Genomic DNA, 16,756 nt, shown 5'->3' on the forward strand with positions numbered 1-16,756 from the left:
ACTGCTTTCGTCTGTCCCCATCCTGGTGACCAAAGCCTGCCGCTGCAACTGTCTTGCGTTGCGTCTGCCTGTATAAGCCATTAGCGTATGCTTCAGGCACATTATCATGTTGAGAAGGGGTGCAGTCAATAGAAAATGAAGCCTTAGCGCTTGTTTTCGGAGCTGTGAACGTTCCACTGTCTGAAGGCAAAACATTTTGTTTTGCTTAGGGACCACAAGACTTTGGCTACAATCTTACATGCCAAAACTGGATAGTGGCAATTGCTTCCGCAATATTCCGATCATCCTCCTATTCGTTTTCATTAAAGTTCTGGTTAGCGGCAAGTATGCTGACGAAAAGTACTAGTTCAAGCCTATGATAAACGAGCCGGCTGTCGACGAGCATGAATAATTTTTGGTTATCTACGTTTCGATACACTGCGACTTCAAACTGAATGATATTGCTCAAGGGACCTCACGTGATGCAGTTTTGTGTTAAGTGACTCAGGATATTCTGCCAGGCTGGCCACAGTGTCCCAGATGAGATAAATCTTTTAATTGCAGGGGACTACAACTATCCGTACATCGAGGATACACTTTTATAGGCATGTCTGTTGTCCTGGAAAATGTTAGGAAATTTGGCCAAATTGGATCAAGCGCATCCAGGGGCAGTTTCCACCGCGAAACTAACAGGCACCTACATGTGGTGGCCTAACATCGACACTGACATTCAGCACTTAACCTCTAGTACAATTAGTGAATCTAACCGCAAATTAGCACTGAAGTTCCTCTACATACTTGGGTATGACCTATAAGCCCTTGTGAACGCTTACATGTCAATTTTGACTGCCCTGCAAACGGTGTGACGTACTTCGTGGTGGTCGATGCACCTTCCAATTGGTCAGAAGCATTGCCAATACAAACTTTCACTAGTGAAACAGCCATTTCATGCCTGCACAAACTGTTTTGCAAATTAACATTTCCCAACCCCTTAGAGTCTGGCAGCAGCACTCAATTCACCTCCACAGATTACTAGGAGCACCTGTAGTGAGTCGGAACCAAGAGCGTGGGAACGGTTCCGTACCATCCAAGAAGCAATAGTGTGGCAGAACGGTTTGTACAGATACTCAAGGCTACGCTTTGGAAGTCCAATGGATCCACATCACCTTCGCACCTTTCGGGCTTCTTCGTATTGCACGGCAACACTTCACAAGCAACTACTGCAGAGGCACCCTCTGCTTTTGCTCTGAGAGAGATGCCTCAGGACAACGCTGGACCTGGTCACGCCTTCTGTTGTAGAGCAGACCGCACGAAAGGAGTTCCAGGAACCCATTCACCATTGGCATCGAGTGGCTACGTTCAGTGAAGGAGACTTCGTGTGAATGCGCAGGTTTTTGCCGCGGACCAAGGTTCGTCAGCGTCACTGTTTTTACCCATATAAGTTCAATGCGATGACCCCTCGGTGTGTGTGTGTGTTTGCGTGGTAAAAGCGGTAACACTACCGCCGAACCCATGGAGCAACTGTGAACAACCAGCGTAGTCACAGAGCAATGTCGCTGCCACTTAGTCCAATAGCGATGACCTCACAATCACTATGGCGCATAATGCACTCTGGGCAAAAATAAACTAATGGGAGGAAGACAACGTGTCACCCCCGTGCAGTCGGACCTGTGCATTTTGGCGCTCCAGCTAGCCATGTATAAGATACTAAATTCCTGGGAAAGTCGATTCTCGAAAAAAGAATGTGCAAGCATGAAATTGTTGGTTCAGTGTTGGTTTGCATGGGCATATACCTTTTCATTCTTTTGTTCAGCCTAAAAGCACAGCGACCAAACGGGCGAGCATCTTCATGCTTGTAATGCAGCACCGCGCAGTCCGCCCTCCACTATTCAGTTGGTGGCAAAATAAACTCTTACAGCGAAGCTGTCTATTCCTACCCTCCAATGAAATTGTGGCATAAACATAAACAGCCTTGCAGCAGAGCCAACTTTATCGGGAATACTCTGCAGCTCTCAATCTAATGCAGGCATCTCGGATAAAAATTGTTACGATATTGGCCCCTATGAAGACTATCATTACTGTTTCATTTACATGTTATAATTAGTTCACAGCGAAGTTGCAAACGTTGCGGAATTATGGAGGGAGTATGGTTGCAGAACATGGCTGCAATTCTTGTTTTATGTAAACTATCTCCACACAAATTATGGAAGAAATTGCCGTGAACACGACTAACAGTACACCTAGTTTAATTTACTTTTCATAATTACGCAGTTGACAGTGGATTTCTAAATATTTTGGAATTCCCGTTTCTTTTCAATACATGGGCTTCCTTAAGGAAGAAAATAGGCTGCCCCATATTTGTCTGCTACAATAAAACTAGTCCTTCCACATTTCATTCTGCTAATTAACTAGGTAGTATGCTCCATTGCAAATTGCAAAGAAATGTTTCATGCACTACTTTGGACTGCGCCCACGTCCAATCATATCGTCGCTCACGTCGAGGCTCGGTTTAGTGGCCACCTGTGTCTAAATGGCGCTCCATCGCAGCTGCGTCTACAACAACTGTGTCTTTAGAACGGCATCGTAAAAGCCCTTCAGCGGTAGCTCTGTGTATGTATGACCTAGTGCGTGATGTAGCGCGCGCCTGATACGACGACCAAAGGGAATTTGGGTACCATCTTGCTCAGCCGTTCCCTATAAGAAAGCCGCGCATGATCCGTACACCTAAAGACCAGCACCTATACGATGTGCAATGTGGAAAGCAGCAGCGACAGGCGAAACGTCGACGTCTTGCCAACTCGGCAGCCCTAGAAGCAGAGCATACCTGCGAAGACGCGTAAAGGATGAGCAAGAGCCGATGACGCCAAGAACGCAGCTCAACGTCAGAGACTCCACGAGGGCACGGTCCGCTAAGTGGCATCAAGCGTGGCATAGTCTAGCCTTCAAGGCTAAAACGTCATCCTTATTAATTTCAAACGTTCAGTTCGCTTGCTCATAAGCAGTTGATTTATATGACAATCGCTGTCGTTAATTCTTTCTCCACTCCAGTGCATGTAGTGTATACTTATGTTCCTTCAGAAATATGAAGCTTGGCCTCGTTACATGGGTGACACGATTTGCCAGAATTCGTAGCGAAATATCGTTATAATACCCCCTCAAAGACTTAGGTGGCTAGAGATATTATGATAGTTCGTTATAGCAGCTATTCTTCACAGTGTTCGATTATAAGGAGGAACATGTGCTCCCGTTTATTCGATTTTGACTGGAGGTGAATCTCCTGGCCGGCAACGCGATCAAGCTGTTCCACGAGGTAAGCCTGCTTAGGATCGCGGAGATGCAAAAGGAGTACACTTTTGGTGTGGACTTTGGACATATAATGGGACTCTGTGGGACCGTTATATCGGAAGATGAGGCGGCCGAGGTGGCTACGCAAAACGAATCAGGACATGACATTCCTGATGACCTCGAGTATGTCACCGCTGTGAAGAGTAGCGACAGTCTTTTATGGTGCGATAATGGTTGCCGCCGCCTAAGGCCCGTGGAAGTCCAAGCGCCCGACATTGGCTCAACCTCTCGACACCCTTTACTCCGGAAACGACTGCGCCACGCACGGTTAGACGCAGGAGGATCCAGCTGTTGTGTGCTGGGGGTAGGTGGCGTCGCAATACACTGAGAAAAAGTATTATCTGGGCAGCCTCACAATGCAGCCTAGTGTTAGCATTTACAGCCTCTACAAGTGTGTGACTAGAAACATGACTAGCGGTATAATTCAGCGCTGCACAAATATTGAGTCAGAACAAACGGATCGAAGAGCATGATCATGTGCTGTAACAGCCTAGAAAATGGCATAGTGTCTATACCTGTGTGCGTCACCGCACAAGCGTGGGAACAAGCAGACGAAGCCGAAATACATCTCTCTTGCTTCTATGCGAAGTAAAGCAGAAAACACGCAGATATTCCCTTTGTCTGTATTATTATTTCTCTAAACTTCGATTTGTCAATTCAAGCAACAGATGACAGAAATAACAAGAAGCGCCTTCAATAATTCTCGAAGTCTTGTGTCACCACGAGCGACGTCACATTGAAGACTCGAATACGTCATTATCCGGCTTGGAGCGCGGAGGTCGAAAGGAGAAGGAAAAAAGGCGTTCGGTTTGAAATTTCAGACCTTTCCGCGGCGCGTAGCGATGTAATACTTTGCAAACACGATCGTTATCACGCAATGTATGATCCGCGCTGGTCTTGTCTAGCAGCAATCATTTAATTTTGAATCCACCTGGTTTCATGTACTGAACATAACTGGAGACCTGCATTCCTCAAGCAGCCTGTGCTGACGTCACTGATAAGGCATTGATGTACTCACCTTAGTGCAGCAGCGTCAACTCTTGAGGCCTGTTTGTGGCACCCATCACAAGAATCCGCTCTTCACTCCTTGTGTGGAGCTGCAAAAGAGAGCACTACACTCAGCCAAACTGAAGTGGATTACGTGAGCAAGCTACATGTGCAAGCTACAATGTCTGCGTGGATAGTACGGGCGTGCTCCAGTTCTTGCCAGTACTGTAGGCAGTCTACGTTGACAGCTAAGACCACTTTGAGCCACAGCAATGTAACACGCCTTCAACTGTCTGGAGGGCGTCTCTGCAACACGACATCCCGTCGTGATGAAAAAGGAGAAGCTGAGAAAGGCACTTAGTAATATTTGCTTGAACGCTGTGCGTGCAAAACTATGAAAAAGAATGTTGCCTACATAAATCGCGTAAGAAAGTGTCAGTGTGTTTTCCTGCGAGTAGACAACCTCGTTATGTTTCTAAACCTTGTACTGGGACACAAGCTTGGTTAGAGAGCATTGTTAGACAGTATTGCAGTAGAGTTCATAAGACTCAAAAATACAGTGCATGGCTAACACTGAAGGAGCCTTACAATAAATAAGGTTCACATAAATGCATGTAAGGCGGTTGGGCTAGTTGAAATTTAGACAAGGACATGTTCCAGCGCATAAGAAACGAGTAAAGATGTGCGGAGTCAAAACAATGACAAGAAAAGGTAGTGTACAAGAACTTTCTAGATCGTCACAAGAATGCCGTTGGAAGGAGTGTTTATGTGCGTAACCATTCACTATCGCTGGCCAAAACCAGCAGCCCTAACAGCTTATTGCCCAAAGCGACGACAAGGGCTGAGAAATTGTTCACTGCGTGCTTACCAATGAGGCTGCGTCTTCGGTTACCTGATTGTAGTTAGCCAGTGTTTGCAGCGCCATGTTTCTGAGGCTATGATTCCAGTGCCACGACTATGCTGATGTAGCACCGTTTCCAATCTACCCGACCCAACTCATTAAAATTACTGCCTTATAGTCCATGCCGTTTAGTGCATCAATGCGCTGCACGAATTACGAACTCATCCAAGACTCAGTGCTCTAAGAGAAAGCTTTAGCACAGGGGCTCCTACCTAAACACATGGCAAAAGAGGAATTGGTTTTCGTGACAACCACTGCACCACACATCACGATATTTGCTGCATTTAAGGAAGTTTAGATCTAGTGGCCATTTGAAGCAGATTTCATATTTAGGCTGCCGATTCGATTTCATAATAAATGGTGAAATTTGCCATTTTTCAGACAATAAAACGGCCAAGCCTACAGCTTTGCAACTGAACAATGAAAAACAATCCAATTTTGTTATTTGTCGCTAATGGTACATCTAAAGCGGACATAATTGATGAAATATAAATGGACCTGTGAAGAAGACGCGCCTCGCGGTACCGTCGCATCGCCGACGCGCGGCTCGGCACGCGCTCTTCATAGCTGGAGTCTTTTTGGACAGTGCTTCGGGCGGTCTCGCCGTTAGCGCTCGCTGTGCCTTTGCATAACGAGCCACAAAAGAAGCTCTTCTCAATTGGTCGAGGTGCGGGAACCAAAATCCCGTCGCTTCAAGCCCTGGAGCTGCGATCTAAAACGCTACTGCGCGCCATGAGCGACAGCTCATCCCAAACGGCGCTGACCCCACAGTCCGTCATGTACACCGGCATTCCACGACAACGGGACCCCACGCGACGCGCTGAACAACGCTTGCGCGCCCGAGCACAGCAGACGGCAGAAACGTTCACAAGCTACATTGAAGAAATCGTGGACATTTATAAACTGGTCAACGCCGCTATGCCCAAAGCTGAGCGAATTCCCCGTTTACTCAAAAGCATCGATGACGGCGCATTCCAGATGCTCCTAGCCAGGAATCCGCACAACGTCTCCAAAGTCGTCAGCCGATGCCAAAATTATGATGAGTTAAGGAACCAATGCGCTTCCACTTTGAGTGTTCCGGGAAGCGACGACTCGACTCGTTGGCGAGCCTTAACAGCATGTACAACCCTTCCTCACTCGTTCAGCGGGTGAAGGACTTCGTGGGTGAGGAAGTTGCCCGCCAACCTTCTTTAGCCCCTTTACTCAGGAGTCCACATCCGGTCTTCCAAACACGCTCCGCATCCTCGTTTCCGAAGAGGCTGCTCAAGTTGTCCTTTCCGCATAGCAACAGCCGCCTGGAACCTCGAATCTCAACTCTCCAGCCGAAGTGCAGCCTGTCGCCACGCCTCTCAGCTATGCGCAGCCAGTATTGCCTGTGGCCGCGCCTCTTACTTACGCAGGCCTCCGACGGAGTCTTTCTTGGCCCAGTCCCAACCCGTGCCACCGGAAGCCTATGTTGCATCTTGGACCGCACCGACAGCTAGTTCTTGGACGACGCCTGACAATCCTCCCACCTGTTATTCTTGCTGCTTTCCCGGACACGTCACCCGATATTGCCGCCGCCTCCCTCAAGCTTTCGGCGACGCCTCTCGGCCCTTCCAGTATGGCAGCCAGCCCTTTCGCCAATACGCCGCTCCTTCCCCCCAACCGTATGCTCGTGCTGACCTCCCAGAATTTCCGTAGCGTCGCTCACCATCCGATTGCCGACGCTCGCTCTCCCCAATACGTCGGCGAACCGCACCGCCTGACAAGGAAAACTGAATGTCGCAGTTCAAGAGGCAAGAACTGCGTCCCATTCGAATGGTCTAAGTCCTTGGGCCTGTCCTGCTAACGTGGTCGAAATTTGTGCTTTCATTCTTGTGGATACGGGCGCAGCCGTTTCTGTGATGAACGCCAAACAGTGTCATTCACTGCCCAAGGTGACCACGCCACTATCTGCACTGTAGCTTCGTATGGCAAGTGCGCCACACGTCACTCCGCAAGCAGCCTGTATTGTCATCATCATCATGAGCAGCAGCAACCTGGTTGCGCCCACTGCAGGGACAAAGGCCTCTCCCATACTTCTCCAACTACCCCGGTCATGTACTAATTGTGGCCATGTTTTCCCTGCAAACTTCTTAATCTCATCCGCCCACCTAACTTTATGCCGCCCCCTGCTGCGCTTCCCTTCCCTTGGAATCCAGTCCGTAACATTTAATGACCATCTGTTATCTTCCCTCCTCTTTACATGTCCTGCCCATGCCCATTTCTTTTTCTTGATTTCAACTAAGATGTCATTAACACGCGTTTGTTCCCTCACCCAATCTGCTCTTTTCTTACACCCATCATGCTTCTCTCCATAGCTCGCTACGTCGTCCTCAATTTAGGTAGAACCCTTTTCGTAAGCCTACAGGTTTCAGTCCCGTACGTGAGTACTGGTAAGACACAGCTGTTATACACTTTTCTGTTGAAGGATAACGGCAACCTGCTGTTCATGATCTGAGAATGCCTGCCAAACGCACCCCAGCCCATTCTTATTCTTGTGATTATTTCAGTCTCATGATCCGGATCCGCAGTCACTACCTGTCCTAAGTAGATGAATTCCCTTACCACTTCCACTGTCTCGCTACCTATCGTAAACTGCTGTTCTCTTCCGAGAGTGTTAAACATTACTTTAGTTTTCTGCAGATTAACTTTCGACCCACTCTTCTGCTTTGCCTCTCCAGGTCAGTGAGCATGCATTGCAATTGGTCCCCTGAGTTATTAAGCAAGGCAATATCATCAGCGAATCGCAAGTTACTAAGGTATTCTCCAATAACTCTTATCTCCAATTCTTCCCAATCCAGGTCTCTGAATACCTCCTGTAAACACGCTGTGACGTGCATTGGAGAGATCGTATCTCCTTTCTTTAATGGGATTTTGTTGCTTTCTTTATGGAGGACTACGATGGCTGTGGAGCCGCCGTAGATGTCTTTCAGTATTTTTACATACGGCTGATTCCGTAATGCCTCCATGACTGCTGAGGTTTCCGCTGAATCAAACGCTTTCTCGTAATCATTGAAAGTTATATATAAAATGGTCGGTTATATTCCGCCATTTCTCTAACACCTGATTCATAGTGCGAATATTGTCTATTGTTGGGTAGCGTTTACGGAATCCTGCCTGCTCCTTTGGTTGACGGAAGTCTAAGGTGTTTCTGATTGTATTTGCAATTACCTTAGTAAATACTTTGTTGGCAACGGACAGTAAGCTGATCGGTCTATTATTTTTCAAGTCTTTGGCGTCCCCTTTCTTATGGATTAGGAATATGTTAGCGTTCTTCCAAGATTCCGGTACGCTCGAAGTCATGAACTAGTGCGTATACAGGGTGTTCACTTTTTCCTAGAATCTGCCCACCATCCTTCAACAAATCTTCTGTTACCTGATCCTCCCCAGCTGCTTTCGCCCTTTGGATAGCTCCGAAGGCTTCCTTTACATCTTCCGGCGTTACTTGTGGGATTTCAAGTTCCTCTATACTATTCTCTCTTCCATTATCGGCGTGGGTGCCACTGGTACTGTATAAATATATAGAATTCCTCAGTTACTTGAACGATTTCATCCATATTACTAATGATATTGCCGGCTTTGTCTCTTAACGCAGACGTCTGATTCTTGCGTATTCCTAGTTTCTCCTTCACTGTTGCTTCTCCGTTGCGCAGTTGCTTCTCCGTTCCTGAGAGCACGTTCAATTCTGTCCATATTATACTTCCTTATGTCAGGTGTCTTACGCTTATTGATTGCCTTATCCTGCATTAGCCTGTATTGTACGTCTGCTTATTCACGGCATTGTTTACATCACTGATTATATTGTTCTTCCCACCTTGTCGCATGACGTCATCCTCGGATAGGACTTCTGAACCTGTCATAAACCGTGATCGACAGCGCACACGCCGAAGCTGAATTTTCCCCTTTGTGTGACGCACCACTCCACGAAGATCGTGATCTCCCTTTTAAACTTACCGTGCGCGACGACATATATTCCACCTGGCTCCTTCGCCCTCGTGTCCGTTTCTTTCGATACCATCAATGATGCAACGGTCCTCTTCACACCGTCCGACGTTTTCATGAGCCGCAAGTCTCCCACTACAGTTCGCAACGCTTTACGTCGCCGGCAGCTGCAGCAACATATACTTCTCCAAAGCACTATGTGCGCCTGTTACGTTACTCGTCGGGGAATGCCTTGGCTTTGTGGAACTCCTCGATTCTTCGCACTTGGTTGACGTCCCTGGAGACTCTTCTGATGTCCAGGTATGCGTTTCGAGTGTCATCGCCGATACCCTCACACCTTGCGAACGCGCCGACCTTCTTGATGTTCTGCACCACTTTATAAATTCATTTGGCGTTTCACTACCTCAACTCGACCGCACATCGGAAGTGCAGCCCTTCATTGACACCGGTTCTCATCAGCCGTGTTACGTTTCGCCTATGACGCGCGGTATAGCCGGCGCGGATGCAACGGACGCCGGGGCTTCATTCAAAGCGGCGGACATTTTGGCGGGTTCAGCGCTGCCGCAACGCCTCCCCGCCAAGCGCGTCCAGGCATGTTTCAATGCCACGTGTCTTCGTGTGCGCGCGCGTGTGTGTGTGCATGTTGGTGCCGACGCTTGTCAAAGCGCGGCAGCCGGGGAGAGGAGCTCCCCCAACTGTGAAGCGAGGAGGTCTGACCGGCGCCGGCCCGGCGGATGCGTCACCTACTCGTCCCAACGTGCCCGAGCGGTGCCGTCACGTGCGCCTCTATCGAGGCGTTCCCTCTTGCCCTCAACTCCGAGAGTATAAAAGCAGCTGCCCCCCCCGGCCGCCGAGAGAAGCTCCGATTTCTTCCGTCGAGTAACGTGCTCTCCCGTTTCTCCACTTCGGTCGACTTGACCGGCCGCTCTTTTGCGATGCTAGAATAAACAAGTTGTTCTGTTATCATTCGACTCTTGCTTTGCCAGGACCTTCGGATGCTTCCAGTTGTGCCCCAGGTCGCCAGGCCAACGCTACCCTTGGGGCTTGCGACCCATACGCAACAGCCGTTACGCCAACGACCCTACCGCATCTCTGCCGGAGAACGCTGTGTTATTACCACCCAAGCCGAAGAGATGCTGCGCCATGACGTTATTCAACATACGCACAGTCCCTGGGCATCTCCTGTCATTCTCGTTCGCAAGAAGTATGGGTGTATTCGATTTTACGCCGACTGCCGTCGGTTAAATAAGGTAACGCGGAAATATTGTATCCTTTGCCGTGCATCGACGACGCCCACAAGTCTTCAGGGAGCAGAATTATCGCCCCTCGACTTGTGTTCAGGTTACGGGCAGGGCGTGATGGCTGCGGCGCCGGCATGGACGTGACATTGTCCATGGCTCAAGCCCTACCACGACCTTCTGCCTCCCGATTCTTAAGGCGCCAGCATGATTCTTTTCATCCGGGGGAAAATTGAGAAGACGAAGTCGTGTCTAGCGGCACAGCTGCCTAGCAAAAGCGCGGCTCGGCTCGCTCTGTTGAACTGCTGGCGTCTTTTTGGACAGTGCTTCGGGCTGTCTCGCCGTTCCCGGTTGCTGCGCCTTTGCATAAAAAGTCGCAAATATGCATCTTCTGTGCCCCAATATACACCACTAATAAGTGATTAAGACTAAGAAACCATTGTAAAGACTAAAAAATTCGCGCAAGGTAATATCTATCTATTACGTCAAACTTGTCGACTTTCCATATTCTCATAGATGCAATTTACAGAACTCTGATATCTGTTCTTCGTACATAGTTCAGGGTATGTCAACCGGGTAATTCCGTCTTGTCTTCAAACTTACGAACTTTCAAGTTTTCTCGTAAAATCAATTCCGGTCCTACATCAATATTCCACTTGCAGCAGTCGCTGGGATTTAAATTTGTTTATCGTATGTAACAAATTTCAATAAGATCACCCAACACGTTATCTAAAAAATGATTTCCTGCGTTTTACATGCATTTGAATAGGCAAATTGGATTTGGACTCTGAGCTAAGCCATCCTTTCAAAGGCTCAAAGAAGTCTAGAGAGCAAAGAAGCCGTTAGGGTAAATACAGCAGCTACATATGTATTCCTGCAATCAGAGTTTAGAAGTACATTGACAAGAAAATCATTTCGGAGTTCCGTATGCACCAAGGAGATTGTGAGGATTGAAATTAAGGACAGAACACACATTGGAAGTGGAGTTTAGGTAAAATTGTTACATTTGAAAACAAGCCAAGAATGTTTTATGCCTCAATAAAGAATTGGACCGGCCATACTGAACACTGTCTCGCACTGATGTGAGAATAAGTACCCTGGCAACCCATAGTTGGCTGCAATTAACTAATCATAAACAGGAGATATGTCAGAGGAGCAGGCATCGCACACTCACAGTGGCAACCCCAATCCTGTTCTCAGTTTACCCCATTCTCTCGCCTTCACACTGTCCTCAGAACTGATGGTCTGATCAGTGTTCGAAATAATTTGCTTCACCTCGAATGAATCTTCTAGTGTCCCTTTAACATACGCATTAATTATCAATTTCTTTATCGTCAGAAGTATTACACGAGACATACCAACTAATAATTATCCACCCAATTAGTAGCCCAGCCACAAGCTTCACAGAAAAGTAGAGCAGTGTTTTTGTTCCTGCAGTTACCAAACCAATGTTGTCAAACAAGCAAATGAAATTCAATGGATACTGTTAAACGCCCACTCACCCCATCAAACAAGGAGTTCATTCTTGAGTCTCCGCGTTTCCTCGTGATCATTGTCCTTCCGCTCGCTGAGCACAGAGTCAACCTCATCTGTGTACAGAGCAGACGGCATACCTTAACTGCAGCAACCAAGCAAATTGGTAGTAACTTTGCGTGTGCGGATATAATGTTAGAAGTCTTTTAACGAAGTGCGTGAAGTCAGCAATCTGCTTCGTTATATTGAAATTTTGCCGTATAGAAATTCGACCTATTTAAAAATTAGGTACAGCCGCTTATCGATTTTCCATATACAGAAAGAAGCCCCTAATTTTTCGAATTATCAGGCAATTGAAAAAAGCAAATTCGAATAAGAAAACAATTCATTTTAATGAATAAGCGAGTCGGCGACAAATGATGCGGTTTCATTCCACGTCTGCGATCTCTTCAATCGGCGTTACGAATTAAGCAAAACAGCCACACTTTCACATGCGCTCCGCACCCCCAGCAGGTAACGTCACCCACTATGGGACAACGCTATTATGAAAAGCGCGGGCAACAGGGAGCGGATGCTTCGTGTGCCTCTCGTTCCAGCGGGTCACCGCATCCTCCAATACTAAACGCGCGGGAAGACAGCTTACCTAAGGAGACGCCGTCTCGGTACGCCCACTATTTGCACACGTGGCAGATTACCTCTAAATTAGAGTGCGTGGCTGCACATGCGCTCAGCCGTGCTTACAACCATGTGCAGCAAGGGCCGAGCACGCGCCAGAAATCGCGATCGCGCCAAGTTCACCACCCTGCCACTCGCGCGTGCTTGATCGGGTTACCGAGAGCTCGCTGACCTCCCCTTCTTTCTTTCGCTTTGTGCGGGAAGGAGACGCATGTGCAGCCACCTTCTTGTCTTACCCTTGCAAACATTCATTCGCACCTAAAGCACATAGCGCGCAGACCGCAATAGGATCTCGTCGCACTCCACTTCGGCGGTCGCTCCTGTCACGCTGCGCGCAATTTGGGGGGTGTGTTTGCAAGCAGCCGCTTGTAATTCAATCACTTGACCATCTGCGTCCGCGGAAGGTTCCATTGCTTATCTCGGCATTCTTTTGCGCTGGAATCGAGATTTCGTTATATTGAAATCGCATACCACCACATTTTGTTATGTTGAGGTCATATATACATGGTGTTCGATGGACAAGAGGTTGTGAGAAGGTAAATACTTCTTTATATCCAGAATCCATCATCTTGGCGTACGTAATATCGAGGTTTACTTGTATGTGCAGTTTTACTCAACGAAACAAAAAAGCCAACCGAGGGGCCGATTATTAGTCGGATCATTATATATCAACAAACAATGACATCATTGAGAACAAAGGGAAAAGTATTTCCTGCATAGCTCAATTAAAGGACTCGTAAATAGAAAGGAAAGTGGTGAAAGGTAATTAAATGTTTGTGCAGTGTGCACGAGTGTATGTACGCGCATGCTAATGTGGGCGCACACGCCCACATTCACACAAACGCGCGCAAGTGTGTTTGTGGGCGAATGTGTGCATGCCGTTGTGTTCATGCGAGTCCACATGCGTGGCGCGAGTGTCGCGTGCAAGTGTGCTGGCGGGTGCGCGCGTGCAGGAGTGCCGGAGAGTGCGTCCCTCCAAGCAAGCTTTTGAGCAGCATTCAGGAGGCTCTGTTGATCACTTACCTATGTGTACAGGCTACGGTAGGTTGCAGTTCTCGTCCAACTGCAAATAGGGCTCGCACCAGCTTCTCACCATCGGCAACCTGAATTGATAAAGAAAAGAGGCTCACCAACAACGAACAGCACAATCACTGGCTATTTCAAAGAGAATGCTGCCAATCGGAAATCAAGCTTTGAGATAGGGGCCTAGCTAATTTCCCTGTTAAATGGCAGGTAAAGTGGAGAAGTGCTGTTTTAGGCAGCCGCTGTTCGGTATGCGCTGCCATTTAAGGGAAAATAAAAATTTTATTGATCAACACGAAGAACAGATCTCAAGAGACGGTGGAAAGAGTGCTAAACGTCTGCTGGCATGGTCGATGGAAGGGAAGATCAAAAGGGTGCATGAACAAAAGGCAGGTTCGCGTTGACAAGAGCAATCTTTGACAACAGGAAAGACATGGGACGTAGAACTGTCCGCCCAATCAGTTGCACTGCCTCGCAGTTCTGTCCCCTTCCTTTCTGCTTAACCACACTTCACAATGTGGCCCACCAATACACATATTCTTCCAAACAGCACATGCTTGTGGGCAAAAGCCCCTTTGATTAAATTGCAGGTGACAGTGCACCTTTGAGCAACGCTCCTTGAAACGCCTGTCACAACTCTACCTAGCCAAACTATTCCTACCTACTGAAGCGCAGCCACAAGATTCTCCACGAAAAGGTACGCACTCAGAAGTGAGCGAAGCTGCACTGATGTTGAGGCATGTGCAGTGGCACTCGTGGGCCAAGGCAGTGCCTTGGCCACAATGATCTTGCCATTGCCCGATGGCCCAATGCGCAACAGGCCCTTGGGTGGTGCGCAGATAGCTGGGAACAGCTGCAGATGAAAAAAAAAGTTTACACATGTAGCACGACCAAGTAAAACAAGAAAAATGTTCAGTAATCCATATCCAACAGCTTTAGAACAGAAGACTGAGCGAGTTGGCAAGAATATGTGGTGAAATTGATTTGGGTACAAGGATGCACTTCAATAAGTGCAGTAGCATGAGCATAAGCCATCCTTGGAATATCATACATAAAGAATAACATTCAAATTGAAATTGATATCGGTCGATAATATGAACATTCAAGTTGATGAATACTAGTTGGTTGCCGATGCCTTCCCATGAGAAGGAACACTTTTTTGCAACTGCCTCTTTTGCGCTACTGGCAATGGATCACTTGATAGTGTTAGTGCTGTCCCATTCATGCCTCATGCAGTCGGCTGAACACTTTCGTTACACCTGTCCAGATTTATTACCAGTGACGTGAAATTTCACATTTTGACATGTTGGAGGCATTTGTTATGCAGCTCCAACATGTGAACTTGGCATTTATAGTTTGTTTCAAGGAATTTTCATTTCGCTTCTGCAAAATCCAGGTGCTGTCGGTGTTACTATGCGTGTATCGAAAGTTGCTTTCATGGCATCGGCGTGTGGCACAACTATGCAGCGACAGAAGCGTTCCACACGGAACTATGCTACACGCGTAGTAGAATTTAGTTAGGACGCCAATAATCAGTCTGAAGATAACAGCAAACCATATTCAAACTCCGACGGCCATAATGTCTTAAGTTAGCCCTGTGCTTCCTCAGCTATTCATTCGGGGATATTCGTTTATGGCCTTCAGTGGTCTTTATTGTGCGCGCTTATCTGCCAATCCTTGTGTGGAACCAGAGCGTTATAACGGTTATATACAGGGTGCGTACTTCGACTGGTCAGGATGCGCTGCCACCGGCAGCAAATTTACACCAAGAGTGCAGCGCCAGGTACAGCTAAGCCCCGCTTTACAGAGCAACGCAAAACAGTGTACAATGGCGGGGGCTTTTTTGTGGTCTTGACTACGGAGGAGACAAACCCACTTGAATAAATAGAAACAAATATGATTGGATGCATATTCTGGAGTAGCTCAGCAACGCTGAGAAGCTGGGTTCTTGGAAGAGGTAACTTCTGATGAATTGGTGATAATTATTGAACTTCTCATGGGACTTGCATCAGAAGATGCCGAAAAGTTGCAAGCGTAAAATGTGTTGAGGGCCGCAAAGCTGAAACAAAACGTATTGTGCGACTATACGTGCATCTATGCGTCAGAATATCCAGAAACTGCTTCAGCGTATGGCAGGAGCAATGAAGTTGTTCGTGGTCTTATTTTTTGTATCCGACAAATAGAGTGTACCAAGCACTCTTTCAGTCGTTATTCCTAGGTAATATATTTATCAAATGTATATTCTGAATTTTCTTTGCTACCAATGCTTTTGTAGGTATGCCTTCTTTATTGCTTTTATCAACTGGCCACAAAAACGGCGACTTTTAGAATTGTAATAGGTTATCCAATATTTCCTTTTTTTTGGTTTGAACATGTGTTGTTGGAAAGAGCACTTCGTTTTGTGCAAGTTGCTATGCTGCAATATTTGCGGGAATGTTATTCGTAGTGGCGAAATTTTTTCTGCGAGACCTACAAAAAACCACTATTTTGTTGTGGTCACCAGAATTAATACACCTATCCTACCCAACCATATTGCACTATGTGATAAGCGCAGTAATAAATTACTGAATTCCATACCGAGTCTTCTTATACCATACATGACTTACGAAAATTCGCGACGATAGATAGCTTAATTGTAGTCTTCATATTGGATTACAAAAGCGGCGGACACTACTCTCACAAGAAATCGGACCACTTATTCATAAATACTGCCTCCTCTATGTTGGGTTTATGCAGGGTAGATTAACGTGAGCTGGGTCTTGCAAATTCACTAAGAAGGAAACAGGGAATACGAGTACATATTTTGTCCAAGAAACACAACGCTTCTACAGAACCAAACATTTCAAATGTAGCACATATGGGAAAAATCACTGCTAAATTTATAAGTCAAACAGCTGTAAGCCTGGCACTAAAAGGGCTTCGTTAGTAAGTTTACTCCATTCACATCTTCCTCTAGTTCAAACAACTACTTAAAAGTGTAACCACCGGTTTAAGTAAAACTAATTACCAGAAGCTATCTAATTAGTGCAACTCATGACGGCGCATATTGCAATTTACAAACTGCTGCCGGCGAGGTCGCAAGTTGTATTCAGTTGGGACAAATTTCGGTTTCATAATATGGGCGCTTGGCAAGAAATAGGTACAATAGTGCGTTTTTTGCTTCAAGTTT

General features: G+C 46.9%; 1 protein-coding gene across 1 annotated transcript in view; it reads right to left on the reverse strand.

Annotated features, from left to right (window-relative positions):
• Positions 1-14,248: 14,248 nt before the first annotated feature.
• Positions 14,249-16,756, reverse strand: part of LOC126535746 (spastin-like) — a 43,387-nt gene continuing 40,879 nt past the window's right edge. The window contains exon 7 of the mRNA XM_072285829.1: positions 14,249-14,440. Coding sequence (XP_072141930.1) covers positions 14,249-14,440 — 192 coding nt within the window. The remainder of the gene's footprint in view (positions 14,441-16,756) is intronic.

The sequence above is a fragment of the Dermacentor andersoni genome, unplaced genomic scaffold (genome assembly GCF_023375885.2).
Source record: "Dermacentor andersoni unplaced genomic scaffold, qqDerAnde1_hic_scaffold ctg00000079.1, whole genome shotgun sequence".
Classification (NCBI taxonomy): Eukaryota; Metazoa; Arthropoda; class Arachnida; order Ixodida; family Ixodidae; genus Dermacentor; species Dermacentor andersoni.